This window comes from Gymnoscopelus braueri (genome assembly GCF_963280865.1).
Source record: "Gymnoscopelus braueri genome assembly, chromosome: 3".
Classification (NCBI taxonomy): Eukaryota; Metazoa; Chordata; class Actinopteri; order Myctophiformes; family Myctophidae; genus Gymnoscopelus; species Gymnoscopelus braueri.
In genome coordinates, this window is record NC_137612.1 from 43145607 (window position 1) to 43173296 (window position 27690).

Consider the following 27690-nt stretch of genomic DNA (forward strand, 5'->3'; position numbering starts at 1 on the left):
AATTACGATACACATCGTTTTATTTTTTGGAAAGCAGCTTTAACTTACAGTTACAGCATAAAGCCTACTGTATTTAACTTTACTTACGCTATCTCGTATAACTGCACCAACAACACATGAAATACTGTAAAAATTAAATCAGTGCAACTGGTTTTCAGTGCAAAATGGACATTGCATAAGGCACTCACATTTTATAACTGGGCTTCTCTTTTTACAAATTTACAAGTCTCACTCTCCATTTGTGTGTGAGTAGCAGTGGAAAATGTACGCTCTGAGGGTGTGGATGATGCTTGTACACAGAGAAGGATTGGCAAAGTGTCATTGCACCACCAGGTCACTGAACGCACTGAGATCAGCCTTCCAAAGGGTATTTCATGTGAATGGCTGACTGACATTACCATGAACACACAGTACTCCAATAAAACACACACACCACAAATCACCTTTTATCTGATTGTTTATTATATAAAAAAATACAACATTGTAGTCAAAAGTAAATACAATTAAACAGAAAGTCTAGCAGTAAAAGGTGGTTGCTGTGGTCCGTTATACCACCCCCTGAAATTATTATAATCAAACTGCCTACACTGGAATAAAAACAGTATAAAATAAAATAAACAGGTAGGCAGTGATAGTGAATATTCACTATTTAAAATATAGAGTCAATAAAACAGTGTATTTCCTGGTTATATAGACCAGAAAAAATGGCAGATGAAAAAGAGGGGAAAAAAACAAAATTTCTCTACCTGGTAGGTGCTTATATATAGAAAAGGATTACTAAGAAAAGTAATTAAAATCAAAGCCAAGTCAAAACAGCCTGCTGGATTTACAATTCGGAGAAATGTTGAAAATCCATTAAGACTTCATGGGTGGTCAATTTTCTTTCTTTTTGTTGTTGTTGCACATCAAGGTCTCCCAAAATGAATAAATGTACTGTGGATATGTTTAGTGGTGTGTAAAGTTGCTATCCTATCTAACACGTGCTAATTGTCTTAACATCTAATTGTAGTGTTCCAGAGTGACACACACCTTCCCAGGTAACACCCTCAGAGGGAGATGGTGAAAAGTAGAAATGCATGGAAATAGTTTCTCAGTGAAATTGTGTGTGAAGGTGTGTAGGTGTGTGTTAGAATCAGGATCAGAGAAGGACAGCTCTCCTCTGCTCCAGTCCAGCTTGACTCTGATCCTCCAGGGTTTCTGCTTCACTGAGAGAACAGTCCCTGACCCTGCTGTGGAGATTGCTGTGTATTTACCATCCCAAAACCATAAACACCAGCACATACCCGTACCTCCATTGTTTCCCTTTATCTGGAAAGACTCTTCTAACACCCCCAGTTCCCAGAACTTATTGTTTCCAACTTCAATATCCCAGCTATGGGTTCCTGCGTGAAGTCCCTCGGAACCCAGGACGATGTGCAGGTAATCCAACCTCTCTGGGTTGCTAATTAGCTCTTCACGTACATCTTCACTATACAACACACTGGTCAGATCATCAGACAGGATGAATCCAGTAAAGACTGTGTTGGGATCCAGGATCACAGGAGTGTAGGAGACGATCTCCTTCATCTTGACCCAGGCTCTGAAGGTCAGGTTGCCCAGGTGTTTGGCCACGTCCATCACAACCTTTGAAACTGGCTGTGGATCTGGCAGTGTGCGCTGGACTCTTTCAACTGTGGTTTTATAGTTCTGCAGGAATGAGATGTCATCTGCCTCAACATCTCTGATGATGTTGGAAAGAGTCACCATCTCTCTGCGCAGACCCTCAATCTTCTCCTTCAACATCTGACTTTTCTGCTTCTCTTCCTCTCTCAGCACAGTGATTCTGGCCTTCTCTTCCTGACGTAGGTACTCCCGAATATTCTTGAACTGTTTCTTAATCTGCATCTCTGTGTGTTGGGCTTGCACCTTAATGTATTCTGCTGTTTGACGATATCCTGCTTTAATCTCTTTAATCTCCTCTAGTTTCTCTTGTAAGGGCTTCAGTGATTCCTGGAGGTCCTCTTTGAGATGTTTTGCAGATTCGTAAATGGGTCTGAACTTGTGTCCTGCATGTTTTTCAGAATCTCGACATACAAGGCATGCCAAATGTTCATCATACAGACAGAACAGCCTGAGTTTCTCATCATGTAGAGTGCAGATAACCTCAGACACACATCTGAGACTTCTCTCCTCTAAGAAGTTCTCACACAGGTTCTTCAACGCCAAGTTGATAGGAGGTTGATCTGGGGAGGAATTGGTTTTGCAAACAGGACATTCCTTGTTCTCCATTGGTTTTCCTGTCCACCATTGCTGCATACAGGATTTGCAGAAACTGTGGCTACATGACAGGATAACAGGGTGTTTAAAGATGTCACGGCACACAGGACAGGTGAGTTCCTCTTCCTGCCGAGTCAAATAGGAATCCATTGTGTCTGCTACTTCCTCCTCTGGAATGTCCCTTGAGGTTGACATGGCTAGTGTTGGGTTGAGTTCTGGTGGAGGAAACAACAGTGTTAGCATTATGAGTCGCAGTAATAGCTGTAGTATTATTATTATTATTGATTATTATTAACCTGGCTTAATACGTGAAACTTTCACATAAATTCACTTAGTTGAAACTTAGTTGAAACTAAGTTGCACTTGGGTTGCATAGTGTAAAGCCATACAACACTGTCTGAAAATTACAGTACTTTATTAAAAAGTACATTATTGAATTGCTTCATGTCCAAGTTATCTTGAAATTATGTTTCTGGCTATTTACAAACACAATAGTGTCATGGTACGGTCACAACTAACTTTTCTCCCTCTGACTCTGCCTATGTGGCCGTCTTTTTGCAATAGTTTTCAATGATTTGTCGCACTCTGTTCCCATTGAAAACCATTACAAAAAAAACAGAAGTTTGGTGTGAACTTAGTAGTAATTGTAGTAGTTAAGTAGTAGCAACACTAGTAGATGGAAACCAGAGTATACCCCCACATAGCCCTTGAATGAATCTCTGCAAGTCAAATTAAGACAAGAATTGTGGAATCACAAATTACATACCTGATTACTTCACCAAGGAAACCAAGTCCAGAAGAGAGAAGTTCAGCTCTTAACAACAGCACACATTAAAGTGACTCTAAACAAAACAGATCCCTGCTAATGCTAAATACTCGCAGGGGGGTCTGATGGTCCAATCAGAGTGGCTGGGGGTGGGACACAACAACAATAGACAGAAACTGTACTGGACAACTGTTGGTTAACTGCCCCCACCCCCCACTTAACCCTTGACATAGAAACCACTCCATAGTCAAACAATTCTCAAAGAAAAATAAATAAACTCATGTATTGATCAAGGTTGAGTTCTTTCAAGTGAAGTTGTTCATTTGAAATGTATTTCTGTAAGCACAGTTTCTCATTCCAGTCAGCAAGTCTGTATTTATCTTCGAAGTTAAAAAATAAATAAAAATAGCCACACATATATTTCTATCAAACTAAAATATTCATGTATCTAACATGTTGGAAAAACGAATATATCGCTCTGTGAGAGAATGTTTGCATTCCAATACAGACAATAGCTATCTTAGTTGTGCAGTTTCATCTCCAAGACAATGAAGAAAATAAAAAAGTACAATGAGAAAACTTTCTGTCTTCATCTTATAAATGGATCTAATTTAATGTACTTCATAACTTATTTATCTTGCAATTTAAAACATCTACTTTCTCTGCCTTGCAACACATCTCTGAGAATAAAGTCAAGGTGAACTTCTCTGCTAAATGATAATCGGCACAGTGTATTTGAGCCAATAAGGAACCATAAAATTAATTCTACAATGATTTACAATTATTTATCCATATAAAACCATTTACAATGAATGGTTATTTCATTACAAGCCCAACACGTGTAAATGTTGAATACTGTGTTATCATGCTGTAGCCCCTTAAATTAATTCAGATAAATCCTACCTGTGGATCCTAATATCACAGTATGGACTATAGCCTGTAGTCTTCTAGGCCAAATTATTTTCTTTATTTAAATAGTTTTCTTAATCAATTTACCTAAGAGGAACATGGCATTTTCTACAAAGTAAGTTAAGAGACTTTATTTCATTCTGAAAGGTAAAAAAGTTGTAGTAAAAGTGGTTGTAAAAGTTGGTGTAAAAGTTTGGTTTTGGATTTTACAACAACCAACACAGTAAAGGAGCGTTATTGGCATGAGAAAACAACTTGTCAAATGTCAAAAATAAAAACAATTAAAAACGAAGACATTTATGTACAATTAAGGAAATACTTAATATAGAGCTGTGACATTGCAACTTGGAACAAACTGGCTTACAAAATTAATATTATATATAATTATATTAATATATTTAAAATAGCATACACTCTACTTAAGTGACTATTTACCCTGTCATTTTCCACACTGGACAAGAGTATCCTAAATTGTAAACGCTCCCTCTAATTAAACCCTTAAGCTGGAGAAAAAATATCAATTTGGGAAAAGGTGTTGGGGGAAAATGTGTCGAAAGTGATTTTTATTTGGGGAAAGCCAACAATACACAAAACTGCTACTTTTGGGAAATAATTAGCAGATTTGACACTTTGACACACCTTCAATATCATGATATAATTATAATTTAGTGTGGTTGTCTCTCCTTGATATCAGATGCATTCCATGCATTCTAATGCAATGGGCCATAGCTTAGCTTCATATAGGTTGATGACTAGTTACAAGGTATGCAGGCTGTAATTTAAAACACTGTTAAACCCCCCCTTTTTACATTTAGTGACATGGTGAAGTCCCTACATCATTAGGGGTTGGCTGGAGTTGGCTGCTTTAGATTAACCAGTCAAAATAACACTATCCTTTTTTAAGGTTCCAAATTGTTTAATATATTGATTTATACTGTATGTACAGCAAATTTCATTAAAAAATAAAAACTATTCACCAACTCCTAAAGTGTTACCTGGGAAGGCGTGTGTGTCACTCTGGAAGACTATTTAGCAACTTTACACAACATATCACCAAGCATACTGCTTAAGTTTAGGGGGTTTTAATTCTTTGAGTATTTTAATGTACTACACATGCAATAGTTAGTGTGAGTTGCCCCCCCCACCTTTTAACTAATTTACTCTGTGCCTTTCACCAAAAAAGAAAAATAGTGTTGTTTTTTTTCAACATGAAGAGGCGGAACTGAGTGAAAGGTTAAACATTGGCTTTAAAATGTCAATGATTGACAGACCCCCAACAAGAGCTCAAACATGTCAGCATCTGATGAGTGAAAGTGTAATCCCTATTTATATGAGCTCATGCAATAAGAAATGCAATGAATACTAATATAAAATCACTCACTATTTAGTTTACAATTTTCACCTTGCGTTACCAGACTTTCCTGGTAACGCTTTCCTGGTTACCAGACTTTCCACCACGAAGGAAAGCCTGGTATTTGTTATTAAATGGCCCGTGTGATCCGGTCTAGGCCACGCCTACTGGAAAAAAAGGGGAAAACCCCTGTGGTTCCGGGTGTGTGGGTTCCGGTTTTTCGGCGCCGCTTTGTTTTGGTCCCCCTGTTAGCATTTCAATGATAAATCAAGTATAACTACTAGTTTAGTCTCGCCAGTCGCTACGAGTTGGAATAAAAGATGGATATACCAAACAAACTATTTCTACAAACTATGCAGCATAAAGGGTTTTATTGGGTAGGCCCTAAAATTGAAATGCCCTTGATCGCAGGGAATTATTTTGGGGTGATGCACAGGCAACCCTGGTTTCGGCTCGTGCGGGTTCCGGCCACCTGACCGTATCAGAAACCTGAAAATGGTACTGATCCCAGGCTAATTTTCACTTATACTGACATTTTGTTTTTCCTTCAAAGCAGCAAGCTGACTAATGACCCTCTCATTGAAATCAGCATGTTCCTGCTTCTGATGGTGAAGGTCGTGTTCATTTCATAATGGAATTTCAGGATCTCACACCTGGTAGGCCAAAGGGTGGTCTTCTGGACCCTCGACTACTTGTTATGTAAGACATATACAGTCATTCTTTAAAGTATGTGAAAAAGTTGTTACGTTATGGTATTACATAATTACTCACATTGGTTGAACTATACTTTTAAGATTTGTATTAGCAATATTTGGTCCCACAGACACATTGTGAGTTTCTATGTATATGGTTACATGAAATTGTTCTGAGAATGTTCTTTCTTTTTGGGAGGGGGTTTCTTTTTTTACCTACCTGGGTTCCATCTTAGAGGCAAACCTCTCCGGTGACAAAATGGCAGGCAGAAAAAGTGATCAAAAAGGTCAACCAAAGAACACGCTTTTTGTATAGGATTTCCCCTCTAGTCAGTATGAATACCTTGCTGATGCTTGCAGGGGCCCTCATACAAGGTCATTTCGATTATGCATGCTCCTCATGGTATCACAACACCATCAAGGCCTTAAAAACACGGCTTCAAACATCCCAAAACAAACTAGTAAGGCTACTTCTTGGCCTCAAACACCGAACCCATCTAACCCCTGCTCACTTTGCTAGGATTGGATGGCTTAGGGTTGAGGACAGAGTACAGCAACTTACAATGGGCCTGGTCTACAAGATAGGCCACAACATTGGGACCCCCCTGTATTTGTCAAAATACTTCCAAAACGTAAATGAAGTCCACGATCATAACACCAGAGGCAGCTCCACGGATCATGTTCAACCCAGATTTGGCTCAACAAAGGGAATGAACTCATGCTATTCAAAAAAATGTGGAATGCCCTACCAGGGGGCTGCAATTTGAAAATGGCCCCTGTCAAAGTCTTAACCTAACCCCCCCCCCCCCGAACTCTTCCTCTTTTTTTCTCTTGTACGTATTTCTTATTTTTTCATACCAGTAACCTGTAAGCTGATTGTATGACGTTCTGTATAGTAGTGTGTATATCTGTCTGTCTCTTATGTCAAAGTCTTAACCTAACCCCCCCCCCCCCGTCCCCGAACTCTTCCTCTTTTTTCTCTTGTACATATTTTTTATTTTTTCATACCAGTAACCTGTAAGCTGATTGTATGATGTTCTGTATAGTAGTGTGTATATCTGTCTGTCTCTTATGTCATGATGATTTGTGTGTGTGGGGATCTCATTTTAAACAAGCTTAGTGCTTTATGAGCCTTCCAGTTTAGTAGACCTTGTATTGTGAATTTGTACTTCCATGTACTGTTGTTCTAATTTCTTACTAAATAAAGTACATCAATCAATCAATCATAACTTCAACCTATATCCTAATGTTGCTCCCTCCTGTTTGCTCAAAGTTAGGAACACAGTGATTAAAGTTTACCTCAAAACTACCTCTGACTTTAAGTACAATTTAAACCATATTTGTCAGTAAAGCTCACTGCTGCCCATTCTGCATGTGCTGCTGTCATTTGCATTTACAGTAAAACAAAAGTCTCTCTCTGCAGCTATGATCAATCAAGTCACTATAGAAACCTAATTTGCACATGATTGAACAGAAACTGGTGTAGTGACTGAGTGTAGTGTCTGCTAAAACATCAACTTTCTGCTTTGCAACACAGCTTTGAGAATGAAGTCACGGTCAACTTTTCTGCAAAATAAATAATCAGCGTTGTGTATCTGAGCCAATAAGGCCTGGATACACCACACCAAAGCAAATATTAACATTAGCCTATATTAAAATAAACTGCAGAAGAACATTTTTATTTGAAATGCATCACATGGTTCATAGTTTGACAGTGCCAACTTCATGCTTGTGTCTTGCTCTGTTAAACACGTTTATATTTTTACATTCCAATGTCTTCCCCATTCACAGAGTGAGACAGACTATTATAACATGTATATCAGATGATGTTAACCTGGTATCACTTTGTAGCACTTGTTTTTTTTTCTTTAAACTTATGACAATTTACACTATGTTTGTTCACTGGGGTTCGTGTCATTAAGTCTGATCTAACACTTTGTAATCGCACTGGATGAATCTGCTAAATGCCGAAAATTCTAACTCTTAGGAAATCCTTAGCTGTAAAAAGACCAAGCATATTTACACTCCTTACTCTACTCAACAATACACAAAAACAGTTATTCTTGGAAATACTTTGCAGATTTTAGTTTTTTACTTTTATCACAATTGCAGACTGTGATCTGTTGACCTGAAAACACTAAACTCAACTTGAATATTAGCATGACATAGCATGATGTAAATGGGGTTTGGCCCCATTAACAAAGTGGCCAGACTATTCAAATTGATATCAGATGCATTCCTTGTAATGAAATGGGCCATAGCTTAGTAATGAAACAGTCCAGAAACGGCATGAGAGATAATCACTCAGACTGTTGATGGGGGGTTGTCCAGGTGTGAATGGACTCAGATGGGAGAGACATATAAATTCCATCCAAAATCAATCACAGTCATACTGCTTCAGCAATGGAGACAAGCTCATGTTACCTGGAGAGAATGCAGGCTACCGTGGTAAGAATGTACCCAACAACCAGAGTGACCCAGAGCAACAGAGAAAGCAACTTGCCTTCGCTATTGGCCAGGAGAAAGGATGAGGTAGCACAATTAACGGAAAGGATTCTGGCCTTGAATGACCAGATTGAAGAACAGACGGTGGTTGTGATAGAGGAAAAGAACAGACTGGAGCACATGGAGCCAGGAGAGAGACGGCTGGAGCAGATGGACAGGTTGCTGGAGGAGCTGGAGCAGAAAGAGAGACAGCTGGACCAACTGGACGTGTTGCTGGACCAACTGGAGGAGAGAGAGAGACAGCTGGAGGAGCTGGAGCAGAGAGACAGGCGGCTGAAGCAGAGAGAGAGACTGGAGCAGAGAGAGAGACGGCTGAAGCAGAGAGAGAGACTGGAGCAGAGAGAGAGACGGCTGAAGAGGAGGGAGAGAGGAGCAGAGAGAGAGACTGGAGCAGAGAGAGAGACGGCTGAAGCAGAGAGAGAGACTGGAGCAGAGAGAGAGACTGGAGCAGAGAGCGAGAGAGACGGCTGAAGCAGTGGGAGAGACAGCTTGAGCAGAGCGTGCACAACACCAGCAGCATTTTCCTATACAGCATTTAGACATAGAACTGCTAGAATTATCACCAATTAGCATCCATCAGCCTCTTATGTAGTGGATGTGTGGATCACTACAGTGCTTTGTTGTTTCGCTATATGCAGCACTTGGAAGAGAAATACGTTGCTTGGTGTCTCAAAGCAAACTGGAACAATACCAGAGGAAAGGCAAGCTTCCACAGGGAATTAGCTATGAACTGTGTCATGATATAGTTGACATATACATGATATAACATGACATATAATACAGTATATACTTTTTTTTTCATTGCATTTTTTGCATTGAGGGGGGTTTGACTGACTGTTTACCAAGTCATTGATATTTTTTTGTATTCATTGCCTTTTTTAAGGACATTGATTGGTCATTGTTTACCGTCATTTGTACCCGCATTGAATTTCTTTTTAAATACATATCTAGCAATTAAGTTGTGTCTGTCTTGGATTACTCAATGTCAACTCTTCCAGGGGGTGGTATCATGGACCACAGCAACTACCTTTTTACTGCTAGACTTTCGGTTGCATTGTATTGCATAGTACTTTAGACGTATAATGTTGTATCTTATAATAAACATTCAGAAAAGGCGAGTTGTGTGTGTGTGTGTGTGTGTGTGTGTGTGTGTGTGTGTGTGTGTGTGTGTGTGTGTGTGTGTGTGTGTGTGTGTGTGTGTGTGTTCTATTGGAGTACTGTGTGTTCATGGTAATGCCAGTCAGCCATTCACATGAAATAGATATGTTTCCATATCAGTGATTTGATTAGCCAATCATAACTGGAGAGACTAAATAGAAACAAATAGAGTAATTACGTTTACATGTAAATGACAACATAACATGCAGAATGGCCCAAAAGTGGTTTTCAACCATGTTCATGTAATTGACCCCCAAATTGACATGACGTATTAAGCTGTGCACCCCATTTAAAAAAATTTGGTGACATGGGACCTAAATAATAGAAGATTGTCTGGTGTCTTCAATTTTCAGAGGTGTTACCTGGGAAGGTGTGTGTCATTCTGGAACACCACAGTTAGATGTGAAAAAAAAGTGACACGTTTTGGAAATGAGCAACACAATATCACCAAGCATATCCACAGTATTGCTTTTAAGTTTAGGGGGTTTTAACCAGTGGTGTAGTGGTGATTTTTCAACCGGGGGATGCTATTTTTAACGACGTCACGTGCACACTCGTGCAAATGCGCACAGACACACTCCGACCAGCATTAGCATATGAAATATTCATTTTATTTTGATGTTTCATTCATTTTAGTTTGGTTTATGTGTGTAGAAGTAGTTTTAGTTCGTTTTTGTTAGTTATGTATCGATTTTTTTCTTTGTAACTTTCCCAAAGAATGCCTTAATTTATAGCACCGAAGATGAATATGCTATTAACCTGTGATTGTGGAAAAACAAAAACAAAGTTGGACACTGATAAGATTAAGCTATCCTCCTGACTATATCTTGTGAAACGAGTTTGATCTTTCACTCCACTGCCCTTGCTAAACCAATGTATTTGAATGGAGAGACCAGACAGGGCTGCACATCTGATGGGGTGTGAAGTGTGTGTGGCTATTGTTTTCCTGTAGCCTACCAACTAATCTACAGACACTATACTAGCTACCACACCTGACCTACTGTAATGCAAAGTACGAATCGAGTGGAATGCATTCACGTGCATGTGCATGCGTGTGCTCCTGCTCAAAAGACTAGTGGGAAGGCGTGGTACCGAATGCAATGACCAATGCAACACTGGTTGCAGTTTGATTCACTGTGGACGGACAAGGATGGACAGACTAAGCAAGAAAAAACAAGAAAAAAGTGCTCATCCAGGTCAGGTAGGTTATTATGGGCCAGCAATGTTTGGAATTCGCCAATCATGGAATATGAAAAATTTGACGGATCTGTCTTGATCACTTTGCTATAGAGATAATGTGTACAGATTTGCGTGATGTTTGGACACCATCTGGTGGCGCTGTAACCAGAGGGCCAGAGGCTCTGGTCTGGCACCCAGAGAGTGTGCGTACACAGTTTTGCTGCCATTGGACCAACGGTGCCGGAGATTAGCTGCTCGCAGACGGACGGACAGGGTGCAAAACATAGTCTCTGCCACGCCTTCGGCCTGGCGGAGACAAAAATAGGGACATATATTGACAAGCACTTTTCTAGACGGCTCACCCATTAGTTAGGTGCCACAGCAGTAAAATAATGGGGTGCCTGGTAGCTCAACCACATGCACCCTGGATCAAATCCTATATTTCTGCCCTTGCTTTCCTGTTTCTCTCCTACATTCACTGCCAGGTATTATTTAATTAATTCAGCCGCTGGTGAGAAAGAAATCCGACCAGATAGGTTTTTCAAGGGATCATTCCTAAGTCGCGTTAGAGCGCCCTCTTGTGGAATTTTCAAAAAATGTTGAATTTACGTAGATCGACGTCAATGGCAGGCAATGTGTTAAGTAGAAATTGAGGGGGGGGGGTCCTCTAGTATCGTCACTTGGGGGTCAAATGACTTCAAGTGACATAAAAAAAAAGTTTGTTTTTGTTTTGTTTGGCAAAAATCGGCCTGCTGGTGGCGCTATAACAGGCCAACGTGAAAAGGGTGGCAAATTCTTCCTCAACGTAGTGGGAATGTACGTGCAAAGTTTCACTGCCACGTTCATGATTTGAGGCATTTTGTTCAAAACGGGCCACTCCTGCAAGATGTCAATCTTAACCAATCAGGATGGAACATGAAATATCGGACAGATCCGTCTTGATCACATGACCATAGAGATGATGTGTACCGATTTGAGTGATATTTGAATAAAATCTGAAGGAGTAATATTAAAAAAAAAGTTTTACATAAGTCGGCCACCTGGTGGCGCTATAAAAGGCAATTGTGAAAAATGCAGGGCAGAGGTTTTTCCTTGGCCTCTAGTGTGTGCAAAGTCTCACGCCGATCGGTCCAGTTGTAGGTAAAAACACGATTCGGCCTGTTATAGTGCCACCATGAGTACCTCCTGGTGGCGCTATAACAGGCCGATCTGAAAAATCTGGGGCAGAGGTTCTGCTCTGGCATCCCGAGAGTGTGCTTGCAGTTTCGCTGCGATCGGCCCAACAGTGCCAGAGATTAGCTGCTCACAGACACACAGACACACTCACGGACGGACGGACAAGGCGTAAAACATAGTCTCTGCCACGCCTTCGGCCTGGTGGAGACAACAACTCTATTGGTTTTGAGACATCCCAAAGTACTTGCGTAGGTGCTTCACAATTTTCAGCTTTCTGTTGGGCTTATATATACCTTTGGTGAGCAGAAGTGATATGTTCAAACTGCCAATCCACAGCAAATTCCTTCCCCCTCCCCACATTTCTATCCACTGTTAATCCACAACACCAACAAACCACCCATCCCTTCCTTCCTCTGGTGGATACTACTGCTGCTATCGGTCCAGATCATTGGTGGTGCTGGTGCTGCCTGAGTCTTGAGGGGCTTCAGAGAAGCATTCCGCTGTGCTGAAAAGGGCCTCAAACATCTCATCACCAATGCAGAAAGCCAAACCAACAGTAGCTCAGGTTGTTTATTGTGGTTGGTAAAGCCAGTAACCAATAATTTAGGCCTTTTCCTTAAAAATGCTGTGGAACAGTGGTTCTCAACCTTTTTTATTTCAAAGACCCCCAGTTTGGTATACATTAGGCCACGGACCCCTACAACTCTGATTGTACAAAGTTCGGGGTCCATTTGGTTCCTAACCGTCAATTTAGCTGGGGAGACCCTGGAACCCCTTCAAGGACCACTGGGTGCTGTGGAACCCCCTCAAGAACCCTTGGGGTCCCTGTACCTCACATTGAGCATCTTTTTCTTCATGCGCTGCTCATATTTTGAGATTTCCCTCAACACAATACCTTTCGTACTTCTTGGGAGATTTTGTTGTCTGAGGCCCTCATCATCAAGAAAACAAAACAACATCAAATTAACTAGGTCTCTATAGTTCCATCATCAAGGTTCTGCTCTAAAAGGATGTTTGCAGCCATGTTCTCATTCTTCTCACAAGCAAAGTAGGCTGATATAACCTCACTCTCTGGAAATCCTAGGGCTTTTAACCTCTCAATGGCTTCTTTCTCCTGAGATGTTTGCTGACCAGGTAGTTCAACCGGCATTCGTCTTACTCGAGGGTCAGCCTGTCCTGTACAGCGTTCCCCCCTGCCTGGGAGGCCTGTGAACAGATACTCTGCAGCTCTGTCTGGGTTGTTGTAGCTGGCTCTGAGAGCCTCCAACACCTTTTCTCTCCCATACCCCATCGACATCAGCTCTACCACTAGATTTTCATGAGACTGGCCGATCACCACAGCTGAAATAGCATCATCTAACAAAGTTGTCTTTCTTTCAGTTTCAGAAGAGGTGGTATTGTTAATGGTTGAAGTTGGGGCAGAAATTGTGGGTGGTATCTCCTCTACTGTCTTGTCCTCTTTAGGTGCTCCCTCTTCTTCTGATGGGGTGCCAGGGCCCAATGCTGCTGAGATAGCTGGGGCTGTGGGAGCTGTAGTTACAGTAGCTGAGGCAGCAGAAGTCTGGGCAGCTGTTGGGGTTGGTTTAGGATTTTCCACCATGACGATAACAAAGTTATTCTCATGTATTTTGTACTCTTTGAGAGCTGTGTCATCACTCAGTACTGTATCTGCATACATCAGTTTCTGTCCGTCAGCTGGAAAAATGTCCTTCCCTTTCTCATTTTCAATCTTTTCTTTCAGTGTCTTCACGGTCTCCTCTAAATCGATGTCTATTTTAAACTGCGTGTTTTCAAGTGTTTTCAAGGTAATATGCATTTTGCACCGTGTTTTTTCACCTGATCTCAGTAAAACTCTGTGGAGTATAACTTTCAAATATCATAAGCTGAAAGAAAACAGCTACAGTGCTTGTTTTGCACTTATATGGGTCATAACTGTCATAACTTATTGATGACATACATATGCCTCACATATATGGTGCTTTGCTCTAGCTGCACGAGCAAAGCACCATATACAGTACTGTATGGGAAGGACTCCTGGACTCAAATCACGAGCGATCCGACCCCAGTATAACTACATTTAGGCATTTTGGGCACAAACAGATGGACGAACGCCTCAAGCTACGGAGAGTACCCCGTGCAGTACATAGTTATATATTTTCTGGAGTGGGGACTGGAAATCCCCTGCCATTCATTTCAATTCAGTTTTTCACCCAGCATCCATCCATCCTTCCGGGTTTGGGCACGCTGTTTTGATGACATCATCACATTGTTCCTTATATTATATTACTTACATTAAGAAACTTGATTAGGGCTTTTCTGTAGCTACTGAGGGAAAACACATACAAAACCCGCTTATCATACAGATATTGGCTACCTACCTCACTTCCTAGTTGAATTATGGCGGATGAGAATGAGACAGCACTGATGCCGGAGAAAGATGTAGAAGACCACGGACACTGCAGTGACTTTGAAAATGATGAGCACCACTTTCGTGATGGTGACATGGGTCTAGGGGGTGACATTGGGGCCAAGAAGAAAAAGAAACAGAAGAAGTCTGGAGCCATGGAAGCAACACAAGACCCCCTTGCCAAGGTAAGCTCATTGCCAGCTGATAAGTTGCAGGAGATCAAGAAGGTCATAGAACTTCTCAAAACCAAGGAGGAGGCAAGCCAGAGGAGTTACCAGTTCTGGGACACACAGCCTGTGCCTAAGCTAGGGGAGATGGTGACATCACATGGCTCCATTGAGACCAGCAAAAACATTCGTGAGGAGCCCTACAGCCTTCCACAGGGCTTTTGCTGGGATGCACTTGACTTGGGCAACCCTTCTGTGCTCACAGAGCTTTACACTCTTCTCAATGAGAACTACGTGGAGAATGATGACAACAGTATCCGATTTGACTACTCACCTGAGTTCCTGCTCTGGGCCCTGCGCCCCCCTGGTTGGGTGCCACAGTGGCATTGTGGGGTGAGGGTCAACTCTAACCAGAAGCTTGTGGGTTTCATCAGTGCCATCCCTGCCAACATTTGCATCTATGGAATAGAAAAGAAAATGGTCGAGATCAACTTCCTTTGTGTACACAAAAAGCTTCGCAGCAAACGAGTTTCCCCGGTTCTAATCAGAGAGATCACCAGACGGGTCAACCTGCATGGCGTATTTCAGGCTGTTTACACCGCCGGAGTGGTGTTGCCTACACCTGTGGGCACATGCAGGTACTGGCATCGCTCTTTGGACCCCAAAAAGCTGATTGATGTGAAATTCTCGCACCTGAGCCAGAACATGACACTGCAGCGCACCGTGAGGTTGTACCGTCTGCCTGAGGCCCCCAAGACAGCCGGGCTGCGGCCGATGACAAAGAGCGATGTGCCGGCGGTACATCGCTTACTCAATGAATACCTGAGCCTGTTCCACCTGGCGCCCGTCATGAGCCAGGAAGAGGTGGAGCACTGGCTGCTTCCCCAGGAAAACATTATTGACACGTACCTGGTGGAGACTGGTGGCAAGGTGACGGACTTCCTGAGCTTCTACACACTGCCCTCCACCATTATGAACCACCCCGTGCATCGCAGTCTGAAGGCCGCCTACTCATTCTACAACGTGCACACCACCACCCCCCTGGTGGACCTGATGTCCGATGCCCTCGTCCTGGCCAAGTCAAAAGAATTTGACGTCTTCAATGCGCTGGACCTTATGGAAAACAAGACTTTCTTGGAGGAGCTTAAGTTTGGCATGGGAGATGGGAATCTACAGTATTATCTGTACAATTGGAAGTGTCCCAGCATGGAATCAGGAAAGGTTGGTTTGGTACTTCAGTGATGTGCCGTTTTATGACCAAACAAGAGTTGCCATGTATAGACTCTTTTTTTTTAGGACCCCCAGGTTGATATGTACCCCCATAGCAAATGGACCCTTACAGGTCCATTTGGTTCCATGTGTACACTATCAATGATTTCCTGGAACCCCCCAAGGACCCCACATCGAGCCACTGGGCCAGGAGACCCATACCAACTCACTGACCACCTGACAGATGGCCCTAAGCTCTCATGCCCTGCACCCTCACAGACTTAAGTCAGCCTTAGTGCTTAAGGGTGAGAGACTGCAAGGGCTCCAAATGGTATAAAAGGAACGGGACTTTGAAGTCCTTCATCCATGACAATTTAAAAACTACATTTTTAAAACTCTTCCTGTTCTTATTACAGTCAGTGCTAAAGGCTGTGATTGTTTAGATTGTTCAGTGTTTGTTTAGATTAGGGACTGTAATATTCATTCATTTTAAATTGTATTTCCATGTATCTCCATTCTGTCTGCTTTCGAGAACGGTGAGAAATCACACGATGCATGTCTATTTTGCATTCTTAATTATTGCCGTTTGGAGGATTCCCCTGGTAACGCTATGAACTGTGGGTAAGTCCCTTAGCCAAAGTCTACATTGATTGTGACTTACAGAAAGGGTGCATAAAGGGCTCTGCCTCACTGACTTAACCATTTCAAATGGGACAGCCAGTGAGTCTGCAAGGGAGGACATTAGAATTGGACCACCACCAACTTTTACTTTTTGACCAGCTGAACTACCCCTGCCAGGCAGGGAGTGGCACTCTTTGCCAGACCCAAGGGGTCGGCCTACATGAGGCTTTGTCCCTATTTCGTCCATACATGGGCATAAAAGAGGGTTCAAGTTTCGTCCCCCATAGTGATGGAGCTCACTTAAAAAAATAAATGTCCTATTTATAGGTTATTAATGTCATCATGTGTCTCGCTAGCCAATCACAGTGCTGAATAGAGTCAGCCAATTTCGTCCCCCTTTCGTCCATACATGGGCATAAAAGGAAAAGGAATTCATTCTGGGTCTGGCAGAACCAGGTCTCCTGGTCTTGTTCTCCTCCTTCCATCACATGGATCATTGTAGTTCACCTTACTGGACATCCTGTCAACATCTGAAAGCTGTCTCTCAAAATTGTCCAAGAGAGTGATGCGCAGAGTGGGTAGTCGGTCGGATCAGCGGATCCCCCAAAAATATCTATGACCGCAAATCCCCATATATGGAGTGCCCTGATGTCATCAATATGACGCCATTGTACTGGCGTCATCGACTGGCCTAGACTCCATATTTGGGCATGCCTGGAACGGATTTCCATATATGGGCATAAAAGGGACACAGACAGACAGACAACGGGTACTCTGACATGGGTACAACAGATATTACCCGGGTAGGCATGCAATTCCAACTTGCATTGTTCCTGACTTGCATCATTCTCAATAGGCCGGTGACCGGCGGGAATCGGTCTAGAATGTGGACATGCAGGAAATTATTATCAACACATCGACATTAGAGCCTCACATCTTATCCTATTCTTGTGTTCCATAAGTGTTGGAACTTTTTTATTATTATTATGAATATTGTTTTATTTTTATTTCCTTTTTTGCAATGGAAAAACTGTCATCCTTATATTTTACAGACAAAGGCATATCCAAAAATATTTTAAAAACAAAGATAACAGAAATGTGTGCTCCTCGGAGCACAGGTCTCCGCCAGGCTGGGTTGCCTACCCAAGGCCCACAAACTTTGGAAGGCAGCCGATTGGATCTAAAAAAAATCGGACTGAAACGTCTTGATCACATGACCCCTGAGATAGTGGCCCTCATTTATCAACGTGGTCTAGACCAAATAATGGGCGTACGGCGAGATCACCGCAATTTTCGGCATTTATCAATCTATTGTGACTTTGACTTCAGCATACGGCCCGCTCAGATCTCACGTCAGGTCTGAGGGTGTGTAGACTTTGGCTACACGTCTGACAGGCATCTGGCCACATGTATCCACTCCAAAATGTATATCTAACACACTAATAAATAATCCCTGTGAAAATATAACATATTATAAATTATAATATGTTATATTTTCACAGGGATTATTTAATTATAAACTCATTTAAACAAACTGCTTTAACAGTCATTCAGATAAGATTGCAGATCTGGCTGTATTGGCTATTTGAGAATAGCAGATCTACAAGCTCACAACATGCCGCATCGTGACACGTTGTGAGCTTGTAGTTCTGCTATTTTCAAGATATACGAGCGCTATGCAAGAGCATTTTCGGGAGTCGGGACCAGTGCGGCGGCGCAGCTGTAATCTTTTCATGGACAGTGAGGTCTCCCAAACCTATATACAGTAGCGTGTCCTATGGAGTTATGTACAACCTGGGTTAAGCATCGGAGATTTAACCCTCCCAACACACACCAACCTTCATCCATTAATGTTTATGCATTCATTCATCAATCACTCCATAAACGTGGCGGCACGGGACTGACTGCAGCCTGAGTCTCACGGGGAATGACTGCTTTATTTTAGTGTAACTCGAACACGCACTGCTCGGTATGGGTTAAATTAATTAATATACAAACGTATTCCATTCATGGCGATTTCAGTGGTGTCATTCATGTAGGCTACCAGCCTATTTGACAAAGATTGTACCGTTACGGAATACATGAAAGACACAGTTGGGCTTGCAAGTAGGTGCGTGTGTGTGTGTGTGTGTGTGTGTGTGTGTGTGTGTGTGTGTGTGTGTGTGTGTGTGTGTGACTTGACAGGCAGCGAGGCGGGCTGACAACATTTAATTCACATAACACATAGACATTGTTTTTATAATAAAAGTGAAATGACACAAACCATCAACATTCCATGTAAACATTAATGCTAAGCAACTCACCTGAACAATCCACTCATTTGGAAAGAAAATGCAACCAGTTTGTTGTGAAGATAATTCCATTTCTCTTTCAACTGTCACAGATGTGGTTAGCGGCCTAGTTTTAACTCCCTGACAACACTGACAACTATGCTGTACTTCTACTACATAAAGGAGTTTGTTTGTTTGTATCAAACTGTCTCTGCAGGTGAGGGGGGGGAAAGGGGCGGGGAAAACAGAGGATTTAAAGTGCCCACGCCTGATGCTGCTTCTAGTCTAGGGAGTGTCTGACACTAACTGAATTTGTGTCTGCTTCCAGGGAGTATCTGACGGTAATATGTTGTGTCTTAATTTGTTGTTTTTATATTTTTGACCTTTTTAGGCTGTCCTTTTGGATGTTGCCGCAGAGTGTTAAGTAATAAATAACAGCAAACAGCAAAGTCTTAATTGAACAAAGTGTGTTAAATTTTGCGTGTTCAAAAAGAAATTCTAAAGATAATTCAGTCTAAGGTAAATAAGAAAATAAACCATAAAGTATACATAAGTCTGTTTGTCTGTCTCTGGCACAAAATATGTTCAGATGGGGGTCCGCGGACATGAGAATGTTTGAGAACCTTCATTCTGTTTGTGTCCCATTTTTGCCCATATATAGAGTTCCGTGTCAGGCTTGCTGAAATATGGAGTCTAGGTCAGTCTATGATGTCATATTTATGACATCAGCATACTCCATACATGGGGATTTGCGGCTTTATCAAGAATTTTGGGAAATCTGCTGATCCGACCAACTTCCTACTCGGCGGATCACGCCGAGCAAGCTCAGTTTGAAGTCGGTCAGTCCCATATATGGGCATATCAGTCTGGACAACCGGATCTCCATATATATGATAGGCCTATATGGCCATATCGGTCGGATCAGCTGTTGCTCGACTCGACGCCGGGCACCCACTCCCTCGGCGATCAGCATGTCACAAAAGAGGGTATTTGTGATTTGAAAAAGGAGAGTTACTGATAGCCTGATAGACCAAAAGGTGTGGTGAACGAACCACATCAGAATCATGGTTTACTTAAATTGTCCCACGACACAAATGAGTTATGAAGCTAATAAGCCCCCTTCGTGTTTGTCACGCGAAGCCTAGCACGAATGTCACGCAAAGCCCATGGCACAAACGTAGTCTATCGCTTCCCGAGTTATGCCCCTGACAGAGACTATGTACAGACATTTGTTATGCGGACAGAGATTTTGTTCCGGGGAGACTATGGGCCCTATTTTCCCTCTCTTTTTCCCTTCATCTCTTTGCCATTTTCAACTATTTTTATAAACATTTTCAAATAGTTCTAATAGCCGATCTACAAGCACACATCGTGTCGATGTAGATCGGCTAGTTGAACTCTTTGAAAATGTTAGGGAATGTGTAGGGATAATGGGTAAGGATAATATGTTTTTATTTTTTGCTTGTCTTTCATTTAGAATTTATTTTTGTTCTTCCCTTTTTGAGATCCGGGGCGATTCATAAAATATCCAGGGCTGCAAACCCCCTTCAGAGACCTCTGTTGCTCCGGACACAACTTAATAAAACAACAACAACCCAGACAGAGCTGAGGAGTAGCTGCGGACAATAAAATATTGTCGGGGGGGGGGGAGGGAATTATTTGCGGGTGCCTGGCTTCTCAACCACATTGCTCTAGGACTAGGGTTTCAATCTTCTTTCTCACTGCCTTTAGTTTCATGCCTCTACACCCTCATCTGAATAAAGCAGGAAAAAGATATTCCAATATTATTGTCGGTTGGTGGTCAGAGGCCGTGACATCAGATGTTTGAAAATACCCATCTTTTGTGGAATAAAGAAAAAAAAAATTGACTTCCAGGCATTCTCGCTTGCTTTGCGATCTTGCCAGCAGCTTCCACCTTTGTGTTGCCTTTGGTGAGAGGGAAGTGACATTTTCATACTCCCAATAATCTACAGCAAATCCCCCCCACATTTTTTTTTGGTTTTCATTATATTGTTAATATTCTACAACACCCACACTCATCCTTTCCTCTCTGGTGCAGCCTCCCTCTTCCCTGTTGGGTGGTAAAGCCAAGAGTCACCAAGAGGCTTTGTTTGTCCTCTAACAATTGGTTCATCTTTGTGTAGAATAATTTTCTTCTCTTGAGAATTCCCTCAACAATACCCATCAGTGGAGTACTTGGCATATTGGGAAGATTTTGTTGCCGGACGCCTTGACCATCAAGAAAACTAAATAGTATCAATATCATCAACGTTCTGCTCTAAAAGCATGTCTACAGTCATGTTCTCGTTCTTCTCACAAGCAAAGTAGGCTGATATAACCTGACTCTCTGGAAATCCCATGGCTTTTAACCTCTCAATGGCCTCTTCATCCTGGGATGTTTGCTGGCCAACTGGCGTTCCGCTCCCAGAGTCAGCCCCTCCTGTGCGGCGTTCCCCCCTGCCTGGGAGGCCTGTAAACAGATACTCTGCAGCCCTGTCTGGGTTGTTGTAGCTGGCTCTGAGAGCCTCCAACACCTTCTCTCTCCCATACCCCATCGACATCAGGTCTACCACTAGATTTTCGTGAGACTGGCCGATCACCATAGTTGAAATAGCGTCATCTAACAAAGTTGCTTTTCTTTCAGTTTCATAAGAGGTGGCCATGGTAGTATTGGTTGAAGTTGGGGCAGCAGTTGTGGGTGGTATCTCCTCTTCTGTCTTGTCCTCTTTAGGTGCACCCTCTTCTTCTGATGGGGTGTCAGGGCCCAAAGCTGAGCCAGCTGGGGCTGAGGGAGCTGTAGTAGCAGGAGCTGAGGCAGCAGACGTCTGGGCATCTGTTGGGGTTGGTTCAGGGCTTTCTACCATGACGATAACAACAGTTTTCTCATGTATTTTGTACTCTTTGAGAGCTGTGTCATTGCTCAGTACTTTGTCTGCATACATCAGTTTCTGTCCATCAACTGGAAAAATGTCCTTCCCTTTCTCATGTTCAATCTTTTCTTTCAGCATCTTCACCGTCTCCTCTAAATCGATGTCTATTTTAAACGTCTCCTCTTGAAGTGTTTTCAAGGTAACCTGCATTTTGGCTGAGGTTTTCCCTGGCTCCGACAAGTCCGACATGCTTTCCGCTTAACTTTCAAGTGACAACCATAGTGCTTGTTCGGGACTTATATGGGCTATAGATCTGACTCGTCATGACATATTGATATTGATGACATATGCCCTCCCATATACTGTATGGTGCTTTGCTATTGCTGCTAGAGTAAAGCACCATACAGTATATGGGGAGAACTCCTCTACTAATCTCTGATGTCATATAGATACGTCATTTAATGATTTGCCCAAATATGGAGTTTGGCACCACTGCCCGGTCCGGTGCCAATTTGCGTGTATTTGCTTCTCTGCATTGATTTTGCATTATTCAAGACAAGTTCTCGAGATATGTGAAGGACAGATGTGTGTAATATTTAAATAACAAGCTGACAACTCATCACTTACTGACACGTCAATCAGCATTTTGCCTGATCGTCAGAGCAAACTGTCCACTGTGCATATGATCTGTGTCAATAAAAAACTCAATCATTCAATCAATCAATTTAGAGAACCAGCACTGTTAATATTCTAACAATTGAGAGGTGACCGCTAAAAAGTTAACATAAGAATAGCCAACAGCATCATAAAAAGATGATCAGATGATTCAGATCACGCAATGTTTGGTCTCAAAATCACAGCATAAGCAGGCATATAGAGAATGGAGATGCAGGCTGTCCGATCCATGGAAAAGAGCCGGAAAACTGCTCCGTAAATATGGATTTAAAATGAACTTGTGCTGATTAATGTAGCTCCAACATGAGTCCACAGGCGGACCTGCCGCTGTACCAGAAACATTGTGAATAGTAGGAGCTGATAAATAATCGAAACTGTACACATACTGTATGTTCACAGCTATGTGCTCAGTATAAATGTCCCATTGATTGAACATAAAGTAATTTAAAGTGGCTCCCCATTATTCATGGTTTAAACAAATAGTTTTTATTAAATGTTATGACAACGTCTAATTTAATTCTTTATTTCCAGAAAATCAAGAGCCTTACATGAATATTTATTTAAAAGATTGATATGGGATTTGATTAAACTTTCACTGTTTACAATGTGTGGGCTGAGTTAAAAAGAAAACATGTTAATAGATATTCCACACCTGCATTAAAGACGGGACAAACTGATCTTGTTGAGTCAGAAGGCCATGTCTGTCTGTCTGTCTCTCTGTGTCCCGGCCTTTTATGCCCATATATGGAGATATCTGTGTCTGTCTCTCTGTGTCCCTTGTATGCCCTTATATGGAGTTCCGTGTCAGGCATGCCCAGATATGCGGTCCAGGCCAATCTATGATGTCAGTACTAGTACAGACTAGCGGAGGATGTAGACAGGCATTTGTCTCCTTCAATACACATGGAGTCACCAGCCGCTTCTTTTCACCTGACAGTGAGGAGTGCTGACTCACTGTCAGGTGAAAAGAAGCGACAGTGTGATACAAACAGGGGTCCATGCTACAGTATCTCATAAAGTCCATTTCATTCAGGTTATGTGAGAGAGAGAGAGAGGAGAAGTTATGACTAAAACAGAGACGTTATTGACAGCTGGCTGGGTGTGATTGTGTTCCAGTGAAGGTGAGGTGGAAGGATCCTCCTGGGTACTGTGCATGGCTGGAGCAGCTGATGGTGAAGTTGGAACCCTTGAACACCTGCAGCCTCTACTGTTGGCCCTCAGAAGCACTGCTTATGTTTGGCTTAAACAGCATACCTGTAACAAGACAGAGGAGATTGGCTGAAACAGCAGATAAGCACAGAGCAGACAATGGGATTAAACAACAGTTATCAGATATCTTACGGTTCTGCCCCACCTTTCTGTTATGTTTCGTTTCCATCTGAGTTCACACCCACAAAACTTATCTCTAGTATTTTAACAGGGACCATACTAGGGATGCATGCCATTGGGATGGAAGGGCGATAAGGCACAGATTTGCAGCGACAAATATCACCCTCCCCACCCGGCTTCCCTCACCCGAACATGGACAATTATGTTCGGCCAAAGCCGGATGCACCGTGGTGGATTTGAACCTAGACTCCACAAAGGTGGACAGGCATGTGTCACCTCCACCTGACACCCCCATATTACTGTCATCGTTGAAGTCATTGTTTGCATTACCTGAACAGATTACCTCCTGTCTGCCAGTGGAATCAATAGACTGCAATGTTCCACACTCCCTCATTGAAGATTCAGACCCAGCACAGGAAGGTGTAATCCTCCATACAGGTTGATCTGTAAAACCTGATCTCCTTTCTGTTGAAACGGCAGAGCCACAGTCCAGCTGTCTGCACACTACAGATGCTGACTTCAGGTTCCAGTCCAACCAACCATCCACTGGTCTCCACTCTCCCTGGTGTTTCATCTCCATTTTACCAGTACAGTTACTGGTTCCTCCCACCAACCTGACATCATCAGACTCTGTACAGAGACAAAAGAGTCAGCACTAAAAACATAATATTACTTCATTATAAAATAATGATAATAATAATCTAAATCAAAAATGTAGTTTTGTCTTTTACTTGAGCAGGTGAGTCCAACAGCCTTGTCATGTAAGCAGGTGTTTCTAGTTGAGTCTGATGTTCCACAGTTCTGGAGAACAGACTCATTGCCTTCACACTTGAACACTTTAGTCCACATTGGAGCCTTCGCTTCTCCATAGAGCGCCTCCTGGAGGACTGAAGGAGCCCCACACTCAAGCTCCCTACAGACCACCTCTGCATCCTGCTGGTCAAAGTCACCTTCACACACTGAGACCCACGACTCATTAGACTTCACCTCCACTCTGCCTGAACACAAACTAGTCCCATTTACCAACCTCAAAGACTCTGAAAAATGTGTGTGTGAGAGAGAGAGAGAGAGAGAGAGAGAGAGAGAGAGAGAGAGAGAGAGAGAGAGAGAGAGAGAGAGAGGGGGGGGGGGGTCTATTTTATTTACAGTATATAGCACCAAATCACAATAGTTGTCTCATGACACTTACACATAGTGTAGGTCAAAACCATAATATTACAGGTGCATAGATGCAAATGAAATAAAAGATGGTAAAGATTATTTCCATCATTCAAGTCATTGTTTGTGTTACCTGCACATGTCACCTCAAGTCTGGAGGAGGTATGAACGGGTGCCTTTTCTCCACACTCCCTCATTGAAGACTCAGACCCAACACAGGAAGAAAGAATCACCAATGCAGGTTGATCTGTGGAACCATAACTAATTTCTGTTGAAACAGCAGAGCCACAGTTCAGCTGTCTACACACTACAGATGCTGACTTCAGGTTCCAGTAAGACCAACCAATCACTGGTCTCCACTCTCCCTCGTGTGTCATCTGTAGTCTACCAGTACAATGACTGGTTCCTCCCACCAACCTCACATCATCAGACTCTGCAGAGAGAGAGAGAGAGAGAGAGAGAGAGAGAGAGAGAGAGAGAGAGAGAGTATATAAGGAAAAAAATCATCATCATCAGTCCACCTCCAAAGCCTCCAAAAGTCTTATCTATAAGACCATACACCACCGGTTCTGAGTTGCAACAGCTGAATTACTTTCATTTGAAGAAAAACTGTCTAGGCTTTAATCCATTAGCTCTCCTTTGTTTACTGCCCTTTGTTTACTGTACTGTCTATGTCTAAATATGATAAAATAAACAGTCTTCACAAATAGGTTGAGTAACAATGTTATTTCTAATAAAACGCAAACAAATAAAACAAGCAGGCAAACAGGAAGGAGCACAAAACAGGAATGTATATATCCAAGACAACCAATGGTTTATTTTAAACTAACGGGTTGGTTGCCATTTCGTAATTTGGTCTGAGTGACCTTCACCATGAACACTTAAATTATCCTTAAATTACACTTTAAACTCAATTGGCTGTGGAACATCCACCTGAAAATTGACCAATAACATGGAAGAATATTACAAGTGGCCTCAAGAAAAGGCCATTTGAGCTGCAGACCTCCCTGTTATAGAGCTGAGGGTGACTACAAAGTTAACAACAACTACTTTGATGTCATCCTAGACTCACACTTTTCACTCCAAGCGGTCTATGGCAGCAATTCCCAACCTGTGGGAATATATTTCTTTGAAACCTTGAAAAAAATGTTTTCATTGTGATACCGATAAATAGGAATTATATTATTTCAGTTTGGTTCATATTGATCTAAGCCGCAACACAATCAATTGACTGATCATTAAAATAAACATGCTCTGAAAATACACGCATCCCACCCATCTGTCAGATGGGTGGGCCGTGTACACTTTTGAGATTTTCGAGAGGGTCCTGATCCAGAAATGGTTGGAAACCACTTGTCTATGGCCTCTGTCCCAGTGCACAGCAGAGTTGACCTAGCTGTGTGTCCTGGAGGTTGAATAAACACAGAAGGTTCAGCCTGATCATGTCTGTGGATGTCTGTCTCACTGTGGCTGTCTGTCTGTCTGTCACTGTGGCTGTCTGTCTGTCACTGTGGCTGTCTGTCTCACTGTGGCTGTCTGTCTCACTGTGGCTGTCTGTCTCACTGTGGCTGTCTGTCACTGTGGCTGTCTGTCTGTCACTGTGGCTGTCTGTCTGTCTGTCACTGTGGCTGTCTGTCTGTCACTGTGGCTGTCTGTCTGTCACTGTGGCTGTCTGTCTGTCACTGTGGCTGTCTGTCTGTCACTGTGGCTGTCTGTCTCACTGTGGCTGTCTGTCTGTCACTGTGTCTGTCTGTCTCACTGTGGCTGTCTGTCTGTCACTGTCTCACTGTGGCTGTCTGTCTGTCTGTCACTGTGGCTGTCTGTCTGTCACTGTGGCTGTCTGTCTGTCACTGTGGCTGTCTGTCTGTCACTGTGGCTGTCTGTCTGTCACTGTGGCTGTCTGTCTGTCACTGTGTCTGTCTGTCTGTCACTGTGGCTGTCTGTCTCACTGTGGCTGTCTGTCTGTCACTGTGGCTGTCTGTCTGTCACTGTGGCTGTCTGTCTGTCACTGTGGCTGTCTGTCTGTCACTGTGGCTGTCTGTCTCACTGTGGCTGTCTGTCTGTCACTGTGTCTGTCTGTCTCACTGTGGCTGTCTGTCTGTCACTGTGGCTGTCTGTCTCACTGTGGCTGTCTGTCAGTCTCACTGTGGCTGTATGTCTGTCTGTCACTGTGGCTGTCTGTCTGTCTGTCACTGTGGCTGTCTGTCTGTCTGTCACTGTGGCTGTCTGTCTGTCACTGTGGCTGTCTGTCTGTCACTGTGGCTGTCTGTCTGTCACTGTGGCTGTCTGTCTGTCACTGTGGCTGTCTGTCTCACTGTGGCTGTCTGTCTGTCACTGTGGCTGTCTGTCTGTCACTGTGGCTGTCTGTCTGTCACTGTGGCTGTCTGTCTCACTGTGGCTGTCTGTCTGTCACTGTGGCTGTCTGTCTGTCTGTCACTGTGGCTGTCTGTCTGTCTGTCACTGTGGCTGTCTATCTGTCACTGTGGCTGTCTGTCTGTCACTGTGGCTGTCTGTCTGTCACTGTGGCTGTCTGTCTGTCACTGTGGCTGTCTGTCTCACTGTGGCTGTCTGTCTGTCACTGTGTCTGTCTGTCTGTCTGTCACTGTGGATGTCTGTCTCACTGTGGCTGTCTGTCTGTCACTGTGTCTGTCTGTCTGTCACTGTGTCTGTCTGTCTGTCACTGTGGCTGTCTGTCACTGTGGCTGTCTGTCTGTCTGTCACTGTGGCTGTCTGTCTGTCTGTCTGTCAGTCTCACTGTGGCTGTCTGTCTCACTGTGGCTATTTATCTGTCACTGCGGCTGTCTCACCCACAGCCCTGCAGACAAAAACAGATGCAACTCAGGTCACAGACCCAGCAGTGCAGCATGAACAAAGGGAAGGATTCCATCCGCTCATGAGATTTATACACAGACAGACAGACAGACAGACAGACAGACAGACAGACAGACAGAAAACATTTTAGAACAAAAATGTAAAAGCCCTCAACACATGA

General features: G+C 42.9%; 2 protein-coding genes across 2 annotated transcripts; one reads left to right on the forward strand and one right to left on the reverse strand.

The window, feature by feature from the left end:
* Positions 1–14389: 14389 nt before the first annotated feature.
* Positions 14390–15808, forward strand: LOC308081950 (glycylpeptide N-tetradecanoyltransferase 1-like; the record flags this gene model as incomplete). The annotated part of the gene is made up of 1 exon (XM_080423566.1): positions 14390–15808. One exon carries the CDS (start codon positions 14390–14392, stop codon positions 15806–15808), a length of 1419 nt encoding a protein of 472 aa, XP_080279692.1.
* A 5104-nt stretch (positions 15809–20912) lies between these two features.
* Positions 20913–21746, reverse strand: LOC308081951 (UV excision repair protein RAD23 homolog A-like; the record flags this gene model as incomplete). Its single annotated transcript, XM_080423567.1, has 1 exon — positions 20913–21746. One exon carries the CDS (start codon positions 21744–21746, stop codon positions 20913–20915), a length of 834 nt encoding a protein of 277 aa, XP_080279693.1.
* Positions 21747–27690: the final 5944 nt, after the last annotated feature.